The sequence below is a fragment of the Schistocerca cancellata genome, chromosome 8, assembly GCF_023864275.1.
Source record: "Schistocerca cancellata isolate TAMUIC-IGC-003103 chromosome 8, iqSchCanc2.1, whole genome shotgun sequence".
NCBI lineage: Eukaryota > Metazoa > Arthropoda > Insecta > Orthoptera > Acrididae > Schistocerca > Schistocerca cancellata.
Genome location: NC_064633.1, coordinates 498,517,526 through 498,542,261, shown reverse-complemented (window position 1 = coordinate 498,542,261; position 24,736 = coordinate 498,517,526). Strand labels below are relative to the sequence as shown.

The 24,736-nt window shown below is 39.4% G+C and overlaps 1 protein-coding gene across 1 annotated transcript in view; it reads left to right on the top strand.

Annotated features, from left to right (window-relative positions):
* The window catches only part of LOC126095291 (ubiquilin-1), a 105,154-nt gene that overhangs the window by 34,007 nt on the left and 46,411 nt on the right, over nt 1–24,736 (top strand). Inside the window, exon 6 of the mRNA XM_049910073.1 lies at nt 5,064–5,416. Coding sequence (XP_049766030.1) covers nt 5,064–5,416 — 353 coding nt within the window. The remainder of the gene's footprint in view (nt 1–5,063; nt 5,417–24,736) is intronic.

The window sequence follows — 24,736 nt, the reverse complement described above, 5'->3', positions numbered from 1 at the left end:
CAAACGTCTCGAAAATGAAATAGGCAGGAAATGAAAAATGGCTAAGCAGAAATGGCTAGAAAACAAATGCAAGGATGTAGAAGCATATATCACCAGGGGTAGGATAGATACTGCCTACTGGAAAATTAAAGAGACCTTTGCAGAAAAAAGAACCACTGTATGAATATCAAGAGCTCAGGTGGAAAACCAGTCCTAAGCAAAGAAGGGAAAGCAGAAAGGTGGAAAGAGTATATAGAGGGTCTATACATGGGCGATGTACTTGAGGACAATATTATGGAAATGGAAGAGGATGTAGATGAAGATGAAATGGGAGATACAATATTGCGTGAAGAGTTTGACAGAGCACTGAAAGACCTAAGTTGAAACAAGGCCCCGGGAGTAGACAACATTCCATTAGAACTACTGACAGCCTTGGGAGAGCCAGTCCTGACAAAACTCTACCATTTGGTGAGCAAGATGTACGAGGTGCGTTCAAGTTCTAAGGCCTCGCACAAGAGATACTGAATTTAATTGATGAAAAAAAAAATGGAGTAAATGAAGTAAGTGAAAGGGAATAAAAATGTCTAAGAAAATGAGATTGATGGGAGGTGCAAAATGGCTAAGCAGTAAAGGTTAGATGACAAATGAAAGGATTAGAAGCATGTATCACAAGAGGAAATATGGATACCGCCTTCAGGAAAACTGAAGAGGCCTTTGGAGAAAAGAGAAGCCCTGTATGAATATCATGCGCTTGGATGGAAAATCGACTACAGGCAAATAACGGGAAGCTGAAAGGCGTATATAGATGGTAAGTCCAAAGGAGATGAACTTGAAGACAGTGTTATAGAAACTGAAGAGGACATAGATGAAGATGAAATGAGAGATACGATACTGTGCGAAGAATTTGACAGATCACTGAAAGCCCTAAGTTGAAACAATGCCCCGGGAGTAGACAGTATTCCACTACAACTACTGATAGCTGCGAGAGAACCAGTCATGATAAACTGTTCCATCTGGTGAACAAGATATGAGACACGTGAAATACCCTCACACTTCAAGACTAATGTAATAATTCCAATTCCAAAGCAAGCAGTTGCTGACAGTTGTGAATATTACAGAACTATAAATTTAATAAGTCATGGTTGCAAAATATTAACATGAATTCCTTATAAAACAACAGAAAAACTGGTAGAAGCTGACCTTGAGGAAGATCAGTTTGGATTCCAGACAAATGTAGGAGCAAGCATTGTAATAGTGACACTGCAGCCTATCTTACAAGGGGAGGCCGCCAATTGTGAAATTCAGATTCGATTCATACTGCGCATAATAAAAGCTCATGGCCAGAGGTGTAATGTGGCAAAGCACGAAGATGGACTTCTCAGCCGTTGTCGAGAAAATCGACAGTTAAAAGAAACCGTTGCGGTGAAATTGTCTCTATGATTAAAAATTTTCTACAGTGTTGTGGCGCAGCGGTAAGCGCTCGGGTTCGTAATCCGAAGGTCGCCGGATCGAATCTCGCGCCATGCAACCTTTTTTTTTTGTAAAATTTCCGGCAATCAGTTGCAACAATTATGCGTATAATAAGTTGTTGAAAGTCGTTCGTCGTGGAAAAACTGGCGACTTCGAACATCATTATGTTTTCCGCAAACAAAGTTGTATTTCACAAATGTTATTAATTGTCTTCATAATGTTAACCACTTATAGTTAACGGAAGACGTAGAAACGATATTCCGAAACGAATACGTACAGCGTAAGTCAAAACGTTCGAATTAGAATAGAGACCCCACGAACACAAATTTGCTGTGGCAGGTATGAAATATAAACTCCGTTACTCAGTCATTACACTTGAAGGACAGATGTTGAATGGGCCGAAACGAGCCGCCGCATAACAGCGTAGTTGCCTGCTAACTTCGAAAGAAGGTAGATGCAGTCCCTAGCGCAACTTACATCGTCGAAAATCAGTGTGGACGGGAGAGCTTTGGTACACCCTGTTAAAAAAAAAAAACGGAAAAATGGAGGCGGTACAATTGGAGAGTGATCCGCCTTCACCAACATGAATAAGCAATTCATTAAATTACAAAAAACTAATAATAAAAAAAAATTGCATGGCGCGAGATTTGATCCGGCGACCTTCGGATTATGAACCCGAGCGCTTACCGCTGCGCCACGACGCTGTAGAAAATTTTTAATCGTACAGAGTATTTCACCGCAACGGTTTCTTTTAACTGTCGATTTTCTCGACAACGGCTGAGAAGTCGATCTTGGTGCTTTGCCACATTACACCTCTGGCCATGAGCTTTTATTATGCACAGTATGAATCAAATCTGAATTTCACAATTGGCGGCCTCCCCTTGTTAGAAGACAAGTTAAGGAAAGACAAACTTATGTTTATAGCATTTGTCAACTTAGAGAAAGCTTTTGACAATATTGACTGGAATACTCTCATTGAAAGTCTGAAGGCAGCAGGGGTAAAATACAGGCAGCAAAAGGCTATTTACAACTTTTACAGAAACCAGTTAGCAGTAATGAGAGTCTAGGAGCATGAAAGGGAAACAGTGCTGAGAAGGGAATGAGACAGGGTTATAGCCTGTCCCCGATGTTACTCAATTTGTAGAATGAGCAAGAAGTAAAGGAAACCAAAGAAATTTTGTAGTAGGAATTAAAGTTCAGGGAGAAGAAATAAAATCTTTGAGTTTTGCTGGTGACAACAAAAGCAAAACATGGACAATGGAATGTAGTCGAATTAAATCAGGTGATGCTGAGGGAATTAGATTAGGACACAAAATATTAAAGTAGTAGATTAAAGTTGTAGATGAGTTTTACTATTTGGACAGCAAAATAATTTATGATGGCTGAAGGAGAAAGGATACAAAATGTGGACTGCCAATGGCAAGAAAAATGTTTCTGAAGAAGAGAAATTTGTTAACATCAAATATAGATTTAAGTGGGATGAAGTCTTTTCTGGAGGTATTGGTTGGAGTGTAGCCATGTATGGAAGTGAAACACAGTCAATAAACAGTTTAGACAAGAAGGGAATAAAAGCTTTAGAAATGTTGTGCTACAGAAGAATGCTGATGAGATAGGTAGAGCATGTAACTAATCTGGTCCAGACTGTATACCAATTAGGTTCCTTTCGGAGTATGCTGATGCATTAGCTCCATACGTAATAATCATATTCACCCATTTGCTTGAGGAAAGATCCGTACCCAAAGACTGGGAAGTAGGAGTAACCCACTAAATTACAGGCCCATATTGTTAACGTCGATATGCAGCAGGATTTTTGGATCATATGTTGTGTTCAAACATTATTGATTACCTTGAAGAAAACTGTCTATTGATACACAGTCAACATGGGTTTAGAAAACATCTTTCCTTTGAAACACAACTAGCTCTTTATTCACATGAAGTGTTGAGTGCTATTGGCAAGGGATTTCAGATCGATTTCGTATTTCTGGATTTCCAGAAAGCTTTTGACACTGTACTACACAAGCGGCTTGTAGAGAAATTGCGTGCGTATGGAATATCGTCTCAGTTATGCGACTGGATTTGTGATTTCCTGTCAGAGAGGTCACAGTTCATAGTAATTGACAGAATGTCATTGAGTAAAACAGAAGTGATTTCTGGTGTTCCCCAAGGCAGTGTTATAGGCCCTTTGCTGTTCCTTATCTATATAAATGATTTGGGATACAATCTGAGCAGCCATCTTTGGTTGTTTGTAGGTTACACTGTCGTTTACCGACTAATAAAGTCATCAGAAGATCAAAACAAATTTCAAAACGGTTTAGAAAAGATATCTGAATGGAGCGAAAATTGGCATCTGACCCTAAATAACGAAAAGTGTGAGGTAATCCACATGAGTGCTAAAAGGAATTCGCTAAACTTCGGTTACACGATAAATCAGTCTAATCTAAAAGCCGTAAATTCAACTAAATACCTGGGTATTACCATTATGAACAACTTAAATAGGAAGGAACTCACAGAAAATGCTGTGTTGAAGGCTAACGAAAGACTGCTTTTTATTGGCAGGACACTTGGAAAATGTAACAGATCTACTAAGGAGACTGCCTACACTACACTTGTCCGTCCTCTTTTTAGAATACTGCTGGGCGGTGTGGGATCCTTACCAGATAGGACTGACAGAGCACATCGAAAAAGTTCAAAGAAGGGCAGAACTTTTTGTATTATTGCGAAATATGGGAGAGAGTGTCACAGAAATGGTACAGGATTTGGGCTGGACATCATTAAAAGAAAGGCGTTTTTCATTGCGACGGAATCTTCTCAGGAAATTCCAATCACCAACTTTCTCCTTCGAATGTGAAAATATCTTATTGACACTGATCTACGTAGGGAGAAATAATCACCACGATAAAATAAGGGAAATCAGAGCTCGTACGGAAAGATATAGGCATTTGTTCTTTCCGCCTGCTATACGAGATTGGAATAATAGAGAATTGTGAAGGTGGCTCGATGAACCCTCTGCCAGGCACTTAAATATCATTTCCAGAGTATCCACGTAGATGTAGATGTAATAAGGAGCACTGCATAGAATTGGGAAGAAAAGAAACTGGTGGCACAATCTGACTACAAGAAGGGATTGGTTGGTTGGCCACATTCTGAGACATCAGAGGATCACCAATTTAGTATTGGAGTGAATTGTGGGGTTAAAATTCACAGAGTAAGTCCAAGAGATGAATACACTAAGAAGATTCAGAGGGATGTAGGTTGCAGCAGTTAATGGGAGATGAAGAGGCTTGCACAGGATAGGATAGCATGGAGCTGTGTGAAATGAGTCTCAGACAACAATAATAACAATTTTTATACAAAAATGTAAAGTGTATGATTTTCATTGCATGATCATGAAATTGGTGCTACATATTATCTTGCTTTTTTGTGTGTGTTCAGGTTCAAATATTGTAGCAACCATACTACAGTTAATGTCTTTTTTCCGCTCTCCGTCATCAGATAGTGGTTGAGCTTATTTATTCTTCTAAGTAGTTCTACCAAGTAAATAAAGCATGACAGTATTTAATGTCACAGTTCAATAACTATGCTATCAGAATTTTGAAGTTTGTAATTGTTTACAGATGGAAACAACCCACAGCAAGGTCAGGAAAATAGAGACCCGTTGCCAAATCCGTGGTCACCACCTAGCAGTGAAACAGGAACCACAGGAACTAGAACAGGAACTACTGGGACCACAGCAGGAGGAAATGGAAACAGACCAGCCACAGGAGCTGATTCTGGTCCGGCTACTCTCCTAGGCACCCCAGCAATGCAAAGCGTCATGCAGCAGATGATGGACAATCCTCAGCTTATACAGAGTATGCTGTCTGCACCTTATACCCAATCAATGTTGCAATCTTTTGCTGCTGACCCAAGTACTGCTGCTGCAATCATTAACACAAACCCATTGTTTGCTGAAAATCCTGCACTACAGGTAAGTGATACTGTGTGTTGGAATTGACAATAATATCTGTTAGCCATCTTTCGTATATACACACATCATTTCTCAAGCTCCCTTGCCCTCATCCTGATCCTGTCAGATTTTCCTCTGCCACTGCTAATATCTTGGGTTTCATAATGCATCTGTTGCCATAATTTCATTATTAATTTCAGTACCAACTGTTAGGCTGCCTCCCTTGGTCTAAGATTCTAAACGAGCATCCAAAATTACATTTCTGACAACTCTTTTTCTCCTAGTCTCCTAATGACAAAATTGTAGGTTTAAGCAGCTCAGTTGAAACTTTGTAGTCTTTTATCTAACTGTAGTTAATGTTATGGAGGAAACAACATAGGCTATTTTCCACAGCTGCGCAGGATTAGCCAAGCGGTCTAAGGCGCTGCAGTCATGGACTGTGTGGCTGATCCCGGTGGAGGTTCAAGTCCTCCCTCGGGCATGGGTTTGTGTGTTTGTCCTTATGATAATTTAGGTTAAGTAGTGTGTAAGCTTAGGGACTGATGACCTTAGCAGTTAAGTCCCATAAGATTTCACCCACATTTGAACATTTGTTTTCCACAGAACACCAAATTCAGATCATCTTGTGTGAACAATGGTGGGACCACAAGTGAAAACAGTTATGCCGTTGTGAGCTATGTGATCATTATAATGCAGTGTTTAATGAATATGATGTATAAACAGTTGCCTGCTTTCACTCCTTTATCGACCTCTCCATAATACCTTCCTCTCCTCTCTCCTACTAGCTCTCCCCCCCCCCCCCCATCCCCTGCTCATATGCAAGAAAACTTCCCAATGGCTTGTCATTGTCCACCTCACAACCATTCTCCTCTTCCCAATACCTATACACTTTCCCTCACTCTCATTCTTCTCTGTTGCCCCGTCCCTCTCGTGTTATTACGAGAATTCATGCACCTTTTTACACTGCTGCTGAGTACAACCTGTCTACTGTTTTCCCCATCTCTCAGTACTTCCCTGGCCCCTCCTTACTTCACATGTTGTATGACTTCCACCGTCCTACTTCATCTTTTCCCCTGATCCTTACTCTTGTCTGCTCAGCAACTGGATCATTCCATGTCAAATCAACACGGAAAAGTACAGTTTTGAACCCGACCGTCTTCAATTTTTATAAAATTTGTTATGTTCATTGCACATGACAAGAGAATGGAAAATATCAAATTACAGAGTTTTATCACAAGTAAGAGAAAAGTAATGGCCACTCAAAGCTCTAAAAATGTACTGGAAATTTGATAAACACTACAGACGAAAGCAGATATAACTTCTGGTGTAATAAAGATAGAACAATGAACCAGGTAATTTTGGAAAGGTTTTGAAACAAGCTTTTCAATGATATGCAATTTTGTCATATTCGAAGAATGTACACAGTTAAAGTCAGTGACCTTGTCCTTGAATATAATAAAGCAAGTCACCTTCAAAATTGAAACAAGAAATAAATTTGCTTCTTCATGTTACACTATACAACATAGTAAAAAATCAAGTTTGGGTGACAATGGGATTAGGAGATATAAATTAATATCTACATCAATGTGTTGCATTGTGCAAACTAAATTGCATTCAGACTCCAACAGTGTGACACAAAGCTCTGAAAAACATGTTTATTGTAAAAAAGGTGGTGTTATAACAGTACATTAAGGTAGCACTGTAGACAAGGCAATATCAAGCTGTCAAATGTTGGGCAGCAGTGTGTGCTGCAAAAGGTTTTGTGTGTTGAAATTAAACAAACCTACCTTAAAGGTGGAGTTTGAGATGATCATGTATTGCTGTAATCCATTCTGGGAAGATGAGCACAATAGATACAAGAAAAACCTATGTAATATGCAAATGTGGGTGGTTGCTGTGGGAGGGTGTATGATCAGTGGCATAATAACAGACTACGAAATATGTGATAATGTAGAAAAAAATTAACTCAGTACAAGGGCATATGTCTGACCCAGCTACATTGAATTAAGTGTAAACCACAAACCTGCATAGCTCCTCAGATGAGTCAGACACATCTATAGTCCAAAAGTTGCTCAAGATGCACTAAATGGTAGTTTGGTAACTCTTGCATAGTCCCCAGTGAAAAAGGGGAGACTGGGAGAGAGAGCACGTACGCAGAAAGAGTTCGAGCAAATGTCTGAGGTATTCCAAAGTGAGGAAGAAAATACAGATTGTGAAACAAATGTTGATTCTGAAACACTGATGATGCAATAGACATAGAAATTCAGTACCAGTACCACAAACAGTGAGAAGATTCAAGAAACCAATTATGTTACAATTAGCTTCCTACATCCTACAAGGACATTCTTACGAAGGTCGATGTGAAAGCAGCAACAGGGCGAATGTGTTTCCTTTCACCAAAAGATGCACAAACATTGTTATATGTTGCTTCCCAGTATTGAGGCATAATACATCTATATAATACATTTGTCATGTATGTTTATGTAAATTTGAACCTGTTTCCATGCCTTTCAAGCATGTGTTTGGATGGGATGGTTATATCATATTTTGCATCAACGAAGGTCGGATGTCATAGTGTGTGATCTTGCGTATTATAAATGCTTGCTATTGCTCTGTTGACTGTACTAACTTTCTGTGCAGTGTTATAATGCAGTTTTATATCTCATTTCAAGCCATATTTAAAAATCAAAATAAATGTAGCTCATCATATGATGGAGAAAGTATATAGTGGCTCCACATTTCAGAAATTTGAAATTTTCAGGGAGTAGTAATTATTTGTAGTAATTTACATGGAAGTAAATTTACCCTGCTGGACACCTAAAATAACTGTTACGTCACTATTACTGTCAGCAGTGAGAATTTACGATATCCCTTGAAATATTCTGAATGGAACTAAGGCAAGTGAGGCCATGACTATGTCGCAACTCGTGTTAAAGTCATACGACAATCTTTCCATATCATATGAATGTCATCCAAAGTTGTTTTTTCTTTCAATGAAACGTAATATTTTCGTCCAAGAAAGTTACATTTTTAGTTTGATATAGTATCGCACCAGTTTTGAAGGATATAAATTTGGTGAATAGCAATCTACATATTCAAGACAGTGATTTGTATTGTTTGTGTTAGAGGCTAGATATGGTCTTTATTAGAGCACTTTTTAACATTCTAAACAATATAATTTGTCTACACAGAATCATTTCCAGCACAAGTGTTCCACCTAGGGTATAGGAGGCCGTAATTAGAAACTACACACAGATGGGCTGCGAGTGGTGATGTCAGAGGGGAGGCTTGCTGCACTGCGTACCTGGGCACAGTTTGGATTTTTCACATTTTCTTATATGCCCAGTTAAATGTTAGTATTAAGGCTCCTAAGGACATCAACCTCTTTCTCCATCCAAGAGGGACTTTTTTTCTGGATGAAGAGGCTCACACAGGCGTATGGTAGACTAAATAATCAGGTGCTACAGAGAAACCCCAATGATGTGGCAAACAAGAATGCAAATTTACAACACATAATAGAACAATTAGCTGTAAATAACTATCACACAAACATGCATGAAAAAAATGCACACCATGTCTTCTGACTCATAGTGGCATAGTCTCACTAACTGGCTGGATACAATCGCATATCTACAGAGAAAATGACTTAGAAATGAAAAGTGAAAGTACAAAACAAATTTTATTGAACTATCATAAATATGTACATATTGTTTTTAATTATTACTCAGATGATTCTGAATCATAGTCACTCAATTTTGTGTCATTATTCTCTTCATAGAGAGCATTGTCCTCTGTGCCATCAAATGCATTAGAAACACAGCATTTTTTAACTGCATGATATACAGTTTTATTCAGGACACATTTCCAAGATTGTTCAATCCACTTATTCACTTGAGACAAGCTTGCAAACTTAACACATCCTGTAGGTGTTAATTGCCTGTCTTCTTTTATTAGGCATTGGGTGTACAAATTTTTACATTCGTCCTTAAATAGTTTGTTTAAGAAAACATCTAGTGGCTGTAGAATTGGCATCATCCCTCCTGGAATTGTAGTAAAGGCCATTCTAGCAACTACTAATTTTCTCTTTGCCGTCAGCATACCTAAAAAGGCACGACGACAACATTGCGATAAAAGTTTAATCCACTCTGATACTATTTTCTCTGTGAACCAGCCACGTTTATTAGAACATACGATAATGCTTTTTGGTTATGCCTCAGACTTGCGTAATATCTTGTGTTTAAAAACAATAAATGATGGCAGTTTGTGACCATTGACTGTGCAAGCAAACATGAAAGGCATTTGCTGCTTTTCACCACTCATGATTTCTTGGTTCCCTTTTGCTTCTACCATGTAATTTGTTGGCATATCAAAATACACTGGAGTGTGGTATGCATTATCTTCCTGATCAAGAAGATAAACAAACAATGGAAAATCCAGGATGGAATGTAACAGTATTATGATAAGGAAAGTTGCCACTCACCATGTAGTGGAGATGCTGAATCACAGATAGGCACAAAGAAAAAGACTGTCACAAAGCTTTCAGCAATTGTAGCCACACTACAGTGTGTCACTACAGTTGCCTGAGGCTGTGTGTGTGTGTGTGTGTGTGTGTGTGTGTGTGTGTGTGTGTGTGTGTGTGAGCGCGCGCGCGTGTGCCTACTGTCTATTTTTGATGAAGTCCTTACAGGCCAAAAGCTTGCTTTATTGGGGACAGTCTTTTTGTTGTGCCTATCTGCGACTCAGCATCTCTGCTATATGGTGAGTGGCAACTTTCCTTTTCAAAATATTGATCAAAAAGATAATTATTTTCAGTGCACCGTTTGATTATGAAATTCTGAAATGAGACATGTTTTTCCTCGAAGTATACTGACAGCTCCTTTGCAACTGAAGTATGTCTACGAAGAGAAAATCCCCAATGTTTTATGAAAGTGGCAACCCACTAATGGCTTCCTTTGAAATTTGTTATTTTTTGCTGTCAAGCAATTTCATGTGGTTAAACTTGGATAATTTCTGCACTCATGGGTTTAAGCACTTCTCTCACTGCTCCCTAAACAAATCATTCAGCACAATTTCTAATGTATTATACTGACTACGTTTTGCTCCAGAAAATGTTTTCTATTGCTGGAACAAGCTAAAAGTTATTGCCTTTTGCTGTCTGAACTGTCTTATGTTTCATTGAGTTCATGTTGCTGACCAGCAGCATGATCTGATGTTTTCTGGGCGAGTGAAGTAGATCACCCTGTGGCATGACTTGCAGGTGAGCATAATACGCTTGATTTCAATGGCTGCTTCACTACCTGAGTCATCTGGATCCTCCGCTCCATCACCAGGTTTTCTAACTGCACAGATGAGAGCTCTCCTTAAAACACATTCTCTGCTTATGTAATTATCCTGGCCTCAACCTACGGTAACAAACTATCATCACACCCACCCAACAGTTTCCGTCCCTTCTGTCATATCATCTCCTCTCCATTCTTGTCTTCCAGCCTCTTTGTTTGATGCCCTCTGCTAGTGCCCGCCCATCTTTCCCCACTCCTCTTCTTTTCATTCCCTTTTTCCCCATCTCCATGCCCTACATCCTTTTGATGCTGCACCCGTTGGGATTCTAGGCCCTGTATATTCCACCAGACAGTGTTTCTCTGTCCCCCACTCATACACTATTATCCCTTCCCTTCCCCGGCCCCCTTCAGAGTGATGCTGCCACCCTATGTGATAGTTGCATACTGGCCTGAGCTGCCAGAATTTGCAGCCATCTAAGCATAAGCAGTCAGTAAATTCAACATTTCATACAGTGATTTCACTGAGAGTATTTGTACGATTAGCTAGTAAAATTGTTTACAAGGCTACACTCCAGATTGAAAAAACAATTCTGAAATGTTAACTACGTTTCATAAGCTTTAACAGTGCTCTAAAACACACAAAATGTGATATATCCAGTGAATACATTTTATGCTTACAAACAGTGGAAAGTCCTGGTTGGAATATCAAAATCATTATGAAAAGGATGATTGCTATTGACCATAAAGAAGACATGTCAAATTGCAGGTGGGCACAACTGTTACACACTGGGCTTTTGGACAGTCTTCTTCAGAAAAAAACCACACACACACACACACACACACACACCACACACACACACACACACAATATTCACGCAAGCAAACATGCCTCATGCATACATGACCCCTTGTAGGCTGCTGCAGCCAGAATGTGTTCTGGCTGCATCGGCCAGAGAGAACAGTCATCTATGCATGAGATGTGCTTGCTTGTGTGTGTGTTTTCTTTTCTGAAGAAGGCTCGGCTGAAAGATCAGTGTGTAACAGTCTTTCTTCCTTCCATCCTTTCTAAATGCTACATTATTCATTTTCTCTTTCATTCACTATGGTGTAAGTGACGAGTGGGGGGGCTGAGAGCAGAGTCAAAGCAGCAGATGAAGTTTTTCACATATTATTCAAGAGTGGTTTACATATATTTGTATGAAGCTAGTTGTCTCGTGGTTGTGTGCCCAAGTTGGCCTCACGGTGCAGACCAGACCCCGGGAGGTCTCTGGCTGTTCAAGACTAGCACATCTGCCCTACTTCATCACAGTTTCTTACCTTCTTTCCTTCCCTGTGCTTTTTACCTGGCACTCCGCCTCAGATGATGCTTCAGGGATCAAATTGGCAATCTATCCTTTCTTCTGCTGGGAAGTTTAGGCTTCAGTTATTAAAGGAAAAAGGGGAAATATGACTGACGTTTAGTCTCTTTCAGCATCCCCAAGTATTTGTTCATTCATTACAGTGAGTTTCTCTTTACTTGGTTCTGCTTTGTCTATTACATGGAATTCACACCTAACTGCTTATCAGGAGATTCTCTGTTGTTCCATATTCGAATAGCATGTGGGAAAAATGAACATGTAGCTCTTTCAGAGTGAGCTCGGTTTTCTCTTACAAGGATGGTTTGACAAGTTTGGTAAAAAAAAAGCATGGAAATAATGTTTGTTACATAAAGACTCACCTTACTTCCCAATGTAGTCTCCTTTGAGGGATTTGTTCCAGCAGTCCCCCAGCTTGCAGCTTTTTCATCCCATCATAAAAATAAGATTATGTCAGACCCTGCAAAATACTTATTGATTGCAGCTATCACTTCCTCATTCGATGAAAATTTCTTCCCAGCCAGCCGGAGTTTCAAGTTACAAAACTGGAAGGAGTCACTTCGGGCTAAGTTGGTTGAATAGGGTGGATGAGGAACTAGTTCATGCACTTATGCCATTGTTATCACTGGCGTGTGGGATGCTGCATTATCCTGGTGAAAGAGTGCATTTTTGCATACCAACTGTGGTCTTTTTTCAGCCAATGCAAGTTTGAAATTATCTGTTGAAGAAGCATAATAAGGTCCAGTTATGGTTCTGTCTTTTTCCACGTAATCTATGAGAATTACTCCTTTGGAATACCAAAAAACAGTGGCCATCACCTTACTGGCTGAGAAAATGGTCTTTGCCTTCTTCAGAGCACTTTACTCAGCTTTTGTCCCTTGTTTTGACTGTTGTTTTGATTCTGGTGTATAACCCTGGATCCAGGTTTCATGAGCAGTCACAAATCAGCACAAAAATTTTTGTACATTGTGATTAAACATCACCAGACATTGTGTTGAAATGTGCCAGATAAGCATTTGGTCAACTGTGAGCAATCACAGCACCCACCTTGCTCACAGCTTCTTCATACCCAATTCTCTGTGCAAGGTACTATGTACTCGCTCAGTTGAGATGCCTGCAGTCTCAGCAATCTCACGAGTTGTTATTTGGCGGTCTTGCATTACCGTATTGTGGATCTTGTCAGCGGTTTCATTTGTGGTGACCTAAGTTGAATGACCGACCTCATTTAAATTCATTAATTCAAAAGTAAATCGTCCTCAGTGATGGTGCAGAGTTCATGAGAACTTCATTCAGTTCTGTTCTGATTCGTGCAGCAGTCCAACCCTTCAAATGAAAATGCTTAATAACAGCATGAAACTCTGTTCTCTCCATTTTCAATCAATTTAGACACACTGACCAATTCAGACGGCTGTCAACAACGAACTATGTGCTGTACTACATTGTTGAAATTCTCTATATGATCCATGGAATAATAAAGCTTACCAACCATGAAGACTCAAAACATAAATGTTCCATTCTTTTGAGGGAATTTGCCAGACTTATAAAATCACACTTGTATTCTATTATGTTGGTCATTCCTCCCTGTGTTTTTGTAAGTCAACAAAAATTTTCACATTTGGGGGAGAAAGCTACTGATGAAAATTTTGTGAAAAGATGTCACCACAACAAAAAACACTATTGTTTTATTGATTGCCACCCAAACTTGTGTGTCATATCCATGACACTTTCTTCCCTTTCTCGTGATGATACAAAACAAACTGTCCTCAATTTCCAATGTTAGTCCTATGTGGTAAAGATTCCATACCATACAGCGGCACTGCAGAAGAGGGTGGACAAGCATAATGTAAGCAGGCTCTTAAATAGATTTTTTGCATCTTATAAGTGCTCTGTCAACAAAATGCAGTTCACTTTCCCCACAAAATTTTCTTTGTGATCGTTACAGTTGAAATTGTTTGTAAGTGTAACACCTAGTATTTAATTGAATCGGCAGCAGTTAAATTTGCGTGATCTATTGTTTATCAAAACCAGACATGTTATTCACAGGGAGTTATCTGCAATCCTTATGCAAAATAGGCTTATTTTCTGTCTGTGTGGCTACTTTTATTTGAAAATGATCAGTTTCAGGCAATGGTCCCCATCTTGTATGACACTGAACTGATAGTTCCATTACATTACTCTGTAACTACAGCATATGATCTGAAGATGGGCAACATTGACTGAAACTCATCATTTTGAAGTAAAAAAACAGTGAGTGACCAACAGAAGAAACCTGTATCGTATTTATCATGTAACCGAAATTTAAATAGCTTTCATTCAGTGGTCATGTGGATGACCACATACTTCTCATTATTTCAGTTCAGTTGCCACTTTTGCACTATACACATATCTTGTCTAAATCAGTTTGCAATTGGTTTAGATGTTCTGATGACCTCACTAGTTGGTAAATGACAACATCGTCTGCAAACAATCTAATATGGCTGCTCAGACTGTCTCCTAAATATTTCATATAGATAAGGAGCAACGGAGAGCCTGTAACACTTACTTGGGGAACACCAGATATTCCGTATGTGTTACTCAATGGCTTTCCATCATTTACATGAACTGTGACCTTTCTGACAAATTATGAATCCACTCACACGTCTTTGATGACACTGCATAGGCATGCAATTTGATGAGAAGCCACTTTTTAGGAACAATGTCAAGAGCGTTTTGGAATGCAGAAATATGGAATCAGTTGTGATCCCCTGTTGATAGCACTTTGTGTGAATAAAGAGCCAGCTGTGTTTCATAAGAATAATGTTTTCTAAATGCATGCTATGGGTCAGAAGATGGTTTTATTCTAGATAATTCATAATTTTCAAACAATACATGCTCCCAAGTTCTACTGCAGATAGATGTCAGTGACATGGGTCTGTAATTCATTAGATTCATTCTGTTTTCTTTCTTTTGTATTGGTGTGACCTGTGCAACTGTCCAGTCCTTAGGTACAGATCTTTCGTTGAGCATGGGTGGTTGTACATGACTACTGAATGTGGAGCTATTACATTTGCAAACTCAGAAAGGACCATAATAGGTGTACAGTCTTGACCAGGAGATTTACCTTTAGTAAATGATTTAAGCAGTGTAGCTACACTGAAGATGCTTCTAAGCTACTCATGTTGGCAGCTGTCTTGTGTCAAACACTGGAATGTTTATTTAATTTTCTTTCGTGAAGGATTTTCAGAAGGCCATGTTCAGTAACTCTTTTTGGGGGAACTGTCACTAGGAATGTAACCATTGCTATCACACAGTGAAGCTGGCCATTGTTTCGTTGTGGAAAATATGGTGTTTGTGTTTGTTATACGTTAAAAGAGTTACACACATTAAAAGAAGACCAAGTTTCAATCAAGGTTTATGTTTCATATTTATTTTAGTTGTTTTAAAGATTACAAATGATAAAAGTATTTCACAGAGTATTTCATAAAAATAGTGAACGATAGATTGTATGGAAAAGTACACTTCTAAGTTTCTTACACACCATCACAAATGCCCTATGTGCTCTGCTCCTGTTACACTACAAACATTTATGCAGCGATCAAGTTCGAATCATATGTGCTCAAGCATGTCCCTGTCAGTGTTCTCCAATGCAGCAATAATGGAATCCAGGAGTTTAGTCGGTGTTATCAGCAAAGTTAAAACATAGTCCTTCGCCTATCCCCCCAGAAGAAAAATCACAAACTGTAAGATGAGGAGGCGTTGGGGACCACATGAAGAGTGACAGGTAATCCTGAGCACAGCACCCAGTCTACTGGTTTGGAAGCTCCCCTTCAGATACTGATGCCCTACTCTATGCCAGTGAGGTGAAACTCCATCTTATTAGAATATGAAGTTTGGGATATCAGCTATCACAGTTTACCCAGGACAAAATTGGGGTCCGTATACCTTCATGTGCGAAACAGCACAGAAGAAACTCATCTTTGGAAAATCTCTGTCTCCACATTTGCCATGCTCCATATGTAGTCATTGTGATGATTTGGTTGGCTGTTTATGTGGGACATCACATCACTGAAACAAGTTGAGGTGTAAATTTGTCATCTTCCGTTGCTTTCTAGAAAAGTTCACAAAATTCACGTGTGATGGCGCTGTCACTTGGCCTTAAACAGTGTAGGAACTGTATGTGGTATAATGTGGTTTCTGATCTAATAACTTCCACATACTCTTCCCACACAGTGGAATATGGAATGCCCTGTTTGCGACTCAGACAACTGGTAGATATTTTTTTGGGGGGTGTGAAAGAATGTCTCTTAGACACTCTACTATTTCAACTAGTTGTGTGGAGCTTTTTCCTTTAGTGGCAATCTGTGTTGCTGTGTTTCTGAACTGTTGCTACCCCTGCAGAAAGCTTTGTTGGGTTCGTGGCTGTGTGCTGTAGTATCTACACAATGCATGCTTCTTATACTGCAACACACAAAAAGTTTTATGTTGATTAGTCATCATTTTACAAATTGCTATCACCTTACCGCCTGGTGAATCACAGTGAAACCTGCAATGACATAAATAGAACTTTAAAATATGCTCTCTTCACACTTTATCAGAGAGAAGTGTGGGATGAGCTCTTCAGGAGATTCACAAGTATTTGGTTTTTGTGTGGAAAAGTCTGAAGTATTCTGGCATGAAGAGAGGTATCTTGCAATCAGGGCAATACCAGTTGCTTCCTTTCCTGCACATTTTGCCACTAAATTGTCTAGCGTTCTCCAAACAGATCTTGGAAAGCCATGTTGGATGCTGCTTTGTCTTTGTCATGACATTCATCTGTAAAAAAGATGAGATTAATATGAATAAAACAAAACTAAATTAGAATAGCAGTAGTTGTAGCAACGATACTAACAACTAAAAATTTTAGAGAACTGCAGATTTGAATATGAATTTTGCAGTGTCCCCCCCCCCCCCCCCCCAGATATTTCTCCCTCCAGTCAAGAATCTCAGAATTCTTCCTGTTGAACATCCAAAATTTCTTGCTCACTTAACTACATATTTGTTGCAGAGTTACAGCAAACTGCAAAACCTTCAAGAATACACCACAAAACTCAGGTTAATTTGAGTATAAATTGGGTCAGTCAGTTGTGACAGCAGCTCTTGCATTTGCTACTGTTTTTTTCGAAATCATTCTAGAAATTGACAACAGAAGATAGCATCTTTTAATGGACAGGCAGTGAGACTTTCATACTCTGTTCTTGTGTGAAATGAGTCCAAGTTTTGAGCAACAGCAGAATTGCACCTTGAGAACATCGTAGTCCATGACGTAATCGGATGCACTCTTTTGGACAAAGTGTGGCGGCCCGATTTATGCTTGGGCTGGGTCACCAAAGTGTTAAAAGCATCTTGCATTGAAGTCTGCACTAAATTTAGAGCTCATGTTTCTGAAACATTGCCATGATCTGTTATTTTGAACCTTGGGGATCTGTTATGTATCTTACTAATGTATTTAGTATGAATCTCTCAATTGCTGTCTGTACTATTTCTTTGAATGTGTCATATCCATTCTACACTTTCGTAGTTAGTTTGGAAGAAGTGGAGACTATTCGTGTGATAGCATGGCATCACAGCTATATACATTTCTAGCAGGTTGTGGGAAATTATTGCGAATGGTGATTTGAGAGGCATTACTTTCATAGTATGAGGGCCATTTTTTTTTTCAACCTTTGTTAGACTATAAATAAAAGACAAGTTCATAGAAAACAATTATTTTACTACCAAAAGTTTTGTACACTTATGGTTACTTTTCAACATAACCACCGTAAAGATTGAGGCATTTATCGTACCTGTGGAAAAGCTTTGTAATACCCTCTTCAAAAATTGTTGTCGTCAGTGATGCCAAGTGAGCATTGATGTTGTTTTGAAGATCTTCATTGGTTTGAAAGTGCTGCCCTCCTAGCCACATCTTCAGTTCAGGAAAAAGGTGAAAGTTGCTGGGTGCGAGGTCAGGACTGTATGGCGGATGATCGAAAATGTCCCATTGAAATTGTTCAAGGAGCAGTTGGGTTGTGCCAGTAGTGTGTGGACGAGTGTTGTCATGGTCAACACAATTCCTGAAGACAGCATTCCTCTTTGTTTTTTTTTAATGGCTCTCCGCAAACATCGTAAAGTTTCACAATAAGCAGCTGCATTGATAGTGGTTCCGGGCTGCATAAACTCTACAAGCAACACACCTTTTTGATCCCAAAACGTGGTAGCTATAACCTTTCTGTTGTTGAATGATTGTTTGAATTTTTTGGGTTTGTTTGGTGAATTCGGATGCATCCATTGTTGTGATTGTCATTTTGTTTCCAGTGTGTCATATTGGATCCAAGTTTCATCTCCAGTAACGATTTCAAAAAGTTCTCTCCTTCATCGTGATAACAGTCAAGGAAATTCAAAGCTGACACCGTGTGGTGACTTTTGTGGGTGTCCGTCAACATTTTTGGAACTCAGTGAGCACTAAGTTCATTGTAGCCTAAATGTTCAATAATGATGGTGTGTATGACAGATCTTGAAATTTCCGGAATTTCCATAGACAAAGCGGTCATGGTGAACCTACAGTTTTCTCTAACCATTCTGTCAACTTGTTCAACAAGGTCACCTGTAAGGACAGACTTGCGTCCTTGGCCCCCTTCATCATGCATGCCATTTCGGCTATATTTAAACTTTTGGCACCATTTATGCACAACACCATCAGTCATTAAGTTATCACCATTCACTCGGCTCATTCTCTGATGAATTTCTGTTGCCCTATTCTCTTCTGCTTGCAGAAACTGAATTACACCAATGACAGCAGCCATGTTTACGTGGCTGTAGTGCAACGCAGACTGATGCCCTGAGGTCGGCAATGGCAGAGTGTGTAGTATGAGAGTTACGCAGTTTCCTACAGAGCTTGTCCACTTTCTGCCGCTTAGAAGTTACTTTCTCATATTTATTTTAGTTCCTTCATTTGCAGATTATCAATAATGTAGGCAAAAAGCAACATGTATTCAACCAGGTAACTCAAAAAATGTTTAGTGTACAGCTTGTAGTAGTTGTATTTTGCAAAGCAAGAATATATATTATCGTGCCATATTTTCCAGAGTTTGAAGTTCACTGCCAGGCAATTCAGAGCACTGCTACAGTCTCTGTTTCCGTATTGTAGCATGGGCATCACACTAATGATATTTTGGTATTGTGTGTTCATAAATACTGTGCTGTATTTGGTGGAATTCATATTTATACTTTTGTAATCTGAAAATAGGCACCGTACATGTTACCGTGCATTAAAGATCTTCCCAAAATGTGTTATTTTTTGGCTGGGAGTGCCAAGAAGCTCTATACCAGTGTATAAATCCTTTGCCTTTCAAAGGCTTGATAAATTTCAGAGTTCGAGGGAATATACAGGGTGAGCACAAAGTCTTGCCCTGATTACAACAATCTATTACAGAATATCTGTTTGGCATAATAATTTGCATTTGATGCCGTTTTAAGGCCACTTATGTTAGTAAACCTCAATGTGTGCTCCTTTGGTAGATCTGAGAAGGTCGAGGCAGTATTCCAGTTCCCGCCAGGTGTTCTGTAACATGTGCTCTGTCACAGTACCCACAGCAGCCTTTATCCTAGCCTTCAGTTCGTCGAAGTCAGCAACTGGTGTGATGAAGACTCTGTCCTTGATATAGCCCCAGAAAAGAAGGTCAAAGGGCGTAATACAAAAAAAGCATAAGGGAACAATTGACAGGCCTGGGGGAAAGAAGTACAGTTGAAGCAGAATGGGTAGCTCTGAGGGATGAAGTAGTGAAGGCGGCAGAGGATCAAGTAGGTAAAAAGACAAGGGCTAGTAGAAATCCTTGGGTAACAGAAGAGATATTGAAATTAATTGATGAAAGGAGAAAATATAAAAATGCAGTAAATGAAACAGGCAAAAATGAATACAAATGTCTCAAAAACGAGATCGACAGGAAGTGCAAAATGGCTAAGCAGGGATGGGTAGAGGACAAATGTAAGGATGTAGAGGCTTATCTCACTAGGGGTAAGATAGATACTGCCTACAGGAAAATTAAAGAGACCTTTGGAGAAAAGAGAACCACTTGTATGAATATCAAGAGCTCAGATGGGAACCCAGTTCTAAGCAAAGAAGGGAAAGCAGAAAGGTGGAAGGAGTATATAGAGGATCTATACAAGGGCAATGTACTTGAGGACAATATTATGGAAATGGAAGACGATGTAGATGAAGATGAAATAGGAGATGCAATACTGTGTGAAAAGTTTGACAGAGCACTGAAAGACCTAAGTCAAAACAAGGCCCCGGGAGTAGACAACATTCCATTAGAACTACTGACAGCCTTGGAAGAGCCAGGCCTAACAAAACTCTACCATCTAGTGAGGAAGATGTATGAGACAGGCGAAATACTCCCAGACTTCAAGAAGAATATACTAATTCAAATCCCAAAGAAAGCAGCTGTTGACAGATGTGAAAATTACCGAATTATCAGTTTAATAAGTCACACCTGCAAAATACTAACACAAATTCTTTACAGATGAATGTAAAAACTGGTAGAAGCTGACCTTGGGGAAGATCAGTTTGGATTCCGTAGAAATATTGGAACACGTGAGGCAATACTGACCTTATGACTTACCTTAGAAGAAAGATTAAGGAAAGGCAAACCTACATTTCTAGCATTTGTAGACTTAGAGCAAGCTTTTGGCAATGTTGACTGGAATACTCTCTTTCAAATTCTGAAGGTGGCAGGGGTAAAATAAAGGGAGTGAAAGGCTATTTATGATTTGTGCAGAAACCAGATGGCAGTTACAGGAGTCGAGGGGCATGGGCATGAAAGGGAAGCAGTGGTTGGGAAGGGAGTGAGACTGGGTTGTAGCCTCTCCCCGATGCTATTCAATCTGTATATTGAGCAAGCAGTAAAGGAAACAAAAGAAAAATTTGGAGTAGGTATTAAAATCCATGGAGAAGAAATAAAAACTTTGAGGTTTGCCCATAACATTGTAATTCTGTCAGAGACAGCAAAGGACTTGGAAGAGCAGTTGAACAGAATGGACAGTGTCTTGAAAAGAGGATGTAAGATAAACATCAACAAAAGTAATACGAGGATAATGGAATGTAGTCGAATTAAGTTGGGCAATGCTGAGGGAATTAGATTAGGAAATGAGACACTTAAAGTAGTAAAGGAGTTTTGCTATTTGGGGAGCAAAATAACTGATAATGGTCGAAGTAGAGAAGATATAAAATGTAGACTGGGAATGGCAAGGAAAGCGTTTCTGAAGAAGAGAAATTTGTTGACATCGAGTATTGATTCAAGTGTCAGGAAGTCGTTTCTGAAAGTATTTTTATGGAGTGTAGCCATGTATGGAAGTGAAACATGGACGATTAATAGTTTGGACAAGAAGCAAATAGAGCTTTCAAAATGTGGTGCTACAGAAGAATGCTGAAGATTAGATGGGTAGATCACATAACTAATGATGAAGTATTGAATAGAATTGGTGTGAAGAGGAGTTTGTGGCACAACTTGACAAAAAGAAGGGACCGGTTAGTAGGACATGTTCTGAGGCATCAAGGGATCACGAATTTAACATTGGAGGCCAGCGTGGAGGGTAAAAATCATAGAGGGAGAGCAAGAGATGAATACACTAAGCAGATTCAGAAGGATGTAGGTTGCAGTAACTACTGGGAGATGAAGAAGCTTGCACAGGATAGGGTAGCATGGACAGCTGCATCAAACCAGTCTCAGGACTAAAGACCAAAACAACAACAACAACATGGAATGGCATCAAATACAACTTATTATGTCAAACGGTTATTCTGTTTTAAATTATTGTAATCAGAGCAAGACTTTGTGCTCACCCTGTATACTGTCACTTAACATGCAAAAAGTGAACTTAAGGTATAGTGAATTTCCAGCCAGAAAACAATGCATTTTCACCCAGGAAAATTGAATATTTAATCAGGTTGTTGTTGTTGTTGTTGTTGTTGTTGTTGTGGTGGTGGTGGTGGTGGTGGTGGTGGTGGTCTTCAGTCCAGAGACTGATTTGATGCAGCTCTCCATGCTACTCTATCCTGTGCAAGCTTCTTCATATCCCAGTACCTATTGCAGCCTACATCTTTCTGAATCTGGTTACTGTATTCATTTCTTGGTCTCCCTCTACGATTTTTACCCTCCACGCTGCCCCCCAATACTGAATTGGTGATTCCTTGATGCCTCAGAATATGCCATACCAACTGATCCTGTCTTCTAGTCAAGTTGTGCCACAAATTTCTCTTCTCTCCAATTCTGTTCAATACCTCTTCAGCATTCTTCTGTAGCACCACATTTCGAAAGCTTCTATTCTGTTCTTGTCTAAACTATTTATCGTCTACGTTTCATTTCCATACATGGCGACACTCCTTACAAATACTTTCAGAAACGACTTCCTGACGCTTAAATCAATACTCAATGTTAACAAATTTCTCTTCTTCAGAAATGCTTTCCTTGCCATTGCCAGTCTACATTTTATATCCTCTCTACTTCGACCATCATCAGTTATTTTGCTCCCCAAATAGCAAAACTCCTTTACTACTTTAAGCGTTTCATTTCCTAATCTAATACCCTCAACATCACCTGACTTAAATCGACTACATTCCATTATCCTCGTTTTGCTTTTGTTGATGTTCATCTTTTATCCTCCCTTCAAGACACCATCCATTCCGTTCAACTGCTCTTCCAAGTCCTTTGCTGTCTCTGACAGAATTACAATGTCATCGGTGAACCTCAAAGTTTTTGTTTCTTCTCCATGGATTTTGATACCTACTCCGAACTTTCCTTTTGTTTCCTTTACTGCTTGCTCAATATACAGATTGAATAGCATCGGGGAGAGGCTACAACCCTGTCTCACTCCCTTCCCAACCACTGCTTCCCTTTCATTTCCCTCTACTCTTATAACTGCCATCTGGTTTCTGTACAAATTGTAAATGGCTTTTCGCTCCCTGTATTTTACCCCTGTAACCTTCAGAATTTGAAAGAGTATTTCAGTCAACATTGTCAAAAGCTTCCTCTAAGTCTACAAATGCTAGAAACATAGGTTTGCCTTTCGTTAATCTATTTTCTAAGATAAGTTGTAGAGTCAGTATTGCCTCAGACGTTCCAACATTTCTACGGAATCCAAACTGATCTTCCCCGAGGTCAGCTTCTACCAGTTTTTCCATTCGTCTGTAAAGAATTTGTGTTAGTATTTTGCAGCCGTGACTTAACTGATAGTTCGGTAATTTTCACATCTGTTAACACCTGCTTTCTTTGGGATTTGAATTATTATATTCTTCTTGAAGTCTGAGGGTATTTCGCCTGTCTCATACATCTTCCTCACTAGATGGTAGAGTTTTGTTAGGCCTGGCTCTTCCAAGGCTGTCAGTAGTTCTAATGGAATGTTGTCTACTCCCGGGGCCTTGTTTTGACTTAGGTCTTTCAGTGCTCTGTCAAACTCTTCACACAGTATTGCATCTCCTATTTCATCTTCGTCTACACTCTCTTCCATTTCACATTTGTCCTCCAGCCCATCCCTGCTTAGCCATTTTGCACTTCCTGTAGATCTCATTTTTGAGACATTTGTATTCCTTTTTGCTCACTTCATTTACTACATTTTTATATTTTCTCCTTTCATCAATTAAATTCAGTATTTCTTCTGTTACCCAAGGATTTCTATTAGCCCTCGTCTTTCTACCTACTTGATCCTCTGCTACCTTCACTATTTCGTCTCTCAAAGCTACCCATTCTTCTTCTACTGTACTTCTCTCCCCCATTCTTGTCACTTGTTCCCTTATGCTCTCCCTGAAACTTGTACAACCTCTGGTTTAGCTAGTTTATCCAGGTCCCATCTGTTCAAATTTCCACCTTTTTGCAGTTTCTTCAGTTTTAATCTACAGTTCATAACCAATAGATTGTGGTCAGAGTCCACATCTGCCCTGGAAATGTCTTACAATTTAAAACTTGGTTCCTGAAACTCTGTCTTACCATTATATAATCTATCTGATACCTTTTAGTATCTCCAGGATTCTTCCATGTATACAACCTTCTTTTATGATTCTTGAACCAAGTGTTAGCTATGTTTAAGTTATGCTCTGTGCAAAATTCTACCAGATGGCTTCCTCTTTCATTTCTTACCCCCAATCCATATTCACGTACTTCTCTCCCTTTTCCTACTATCGGATTCCAGTCACCCATGACTATTAAATTTTCGCCTCCCTTCACTACCTGAATAATTTCTTTTATCTCGTCACACATTTCATCATCTCTTCGTCATCTGTGGAGCTATTTGACATATAAACTTGAACTACTGTGGTAGGTGTGTGCTTCGTATCTATCTTGGCCACAATAATGCGCTCACTATGGTGTTTGTAGTAGCTTACCCGCATTCCTATTTTCTTATTCATTATTAAACCTACTCCTGCATTACCCCTATTTGATTTTGTATTTATAATCCTGTAGTCACCTGACCAAAAGTCTTGTTCCTCCTGTCACCGAACTTCACTAATTCCCACTACATCTTACTTTAACCTATCCATTTCCCTTTTTAAATTTTCTAACCTACCTGCCCGATTAAGGGATCTGACATTCCACGCTCCAATCCGTAGAACGCCAGTTTTCTTTCTCCTGGTAACAACGTCCTCCCGAATAGTCCCTGCCCGTAGATCTGAATGGGGGGACTATTATACCTCCGGAATATTTTACCCAAGAGGACGCCAT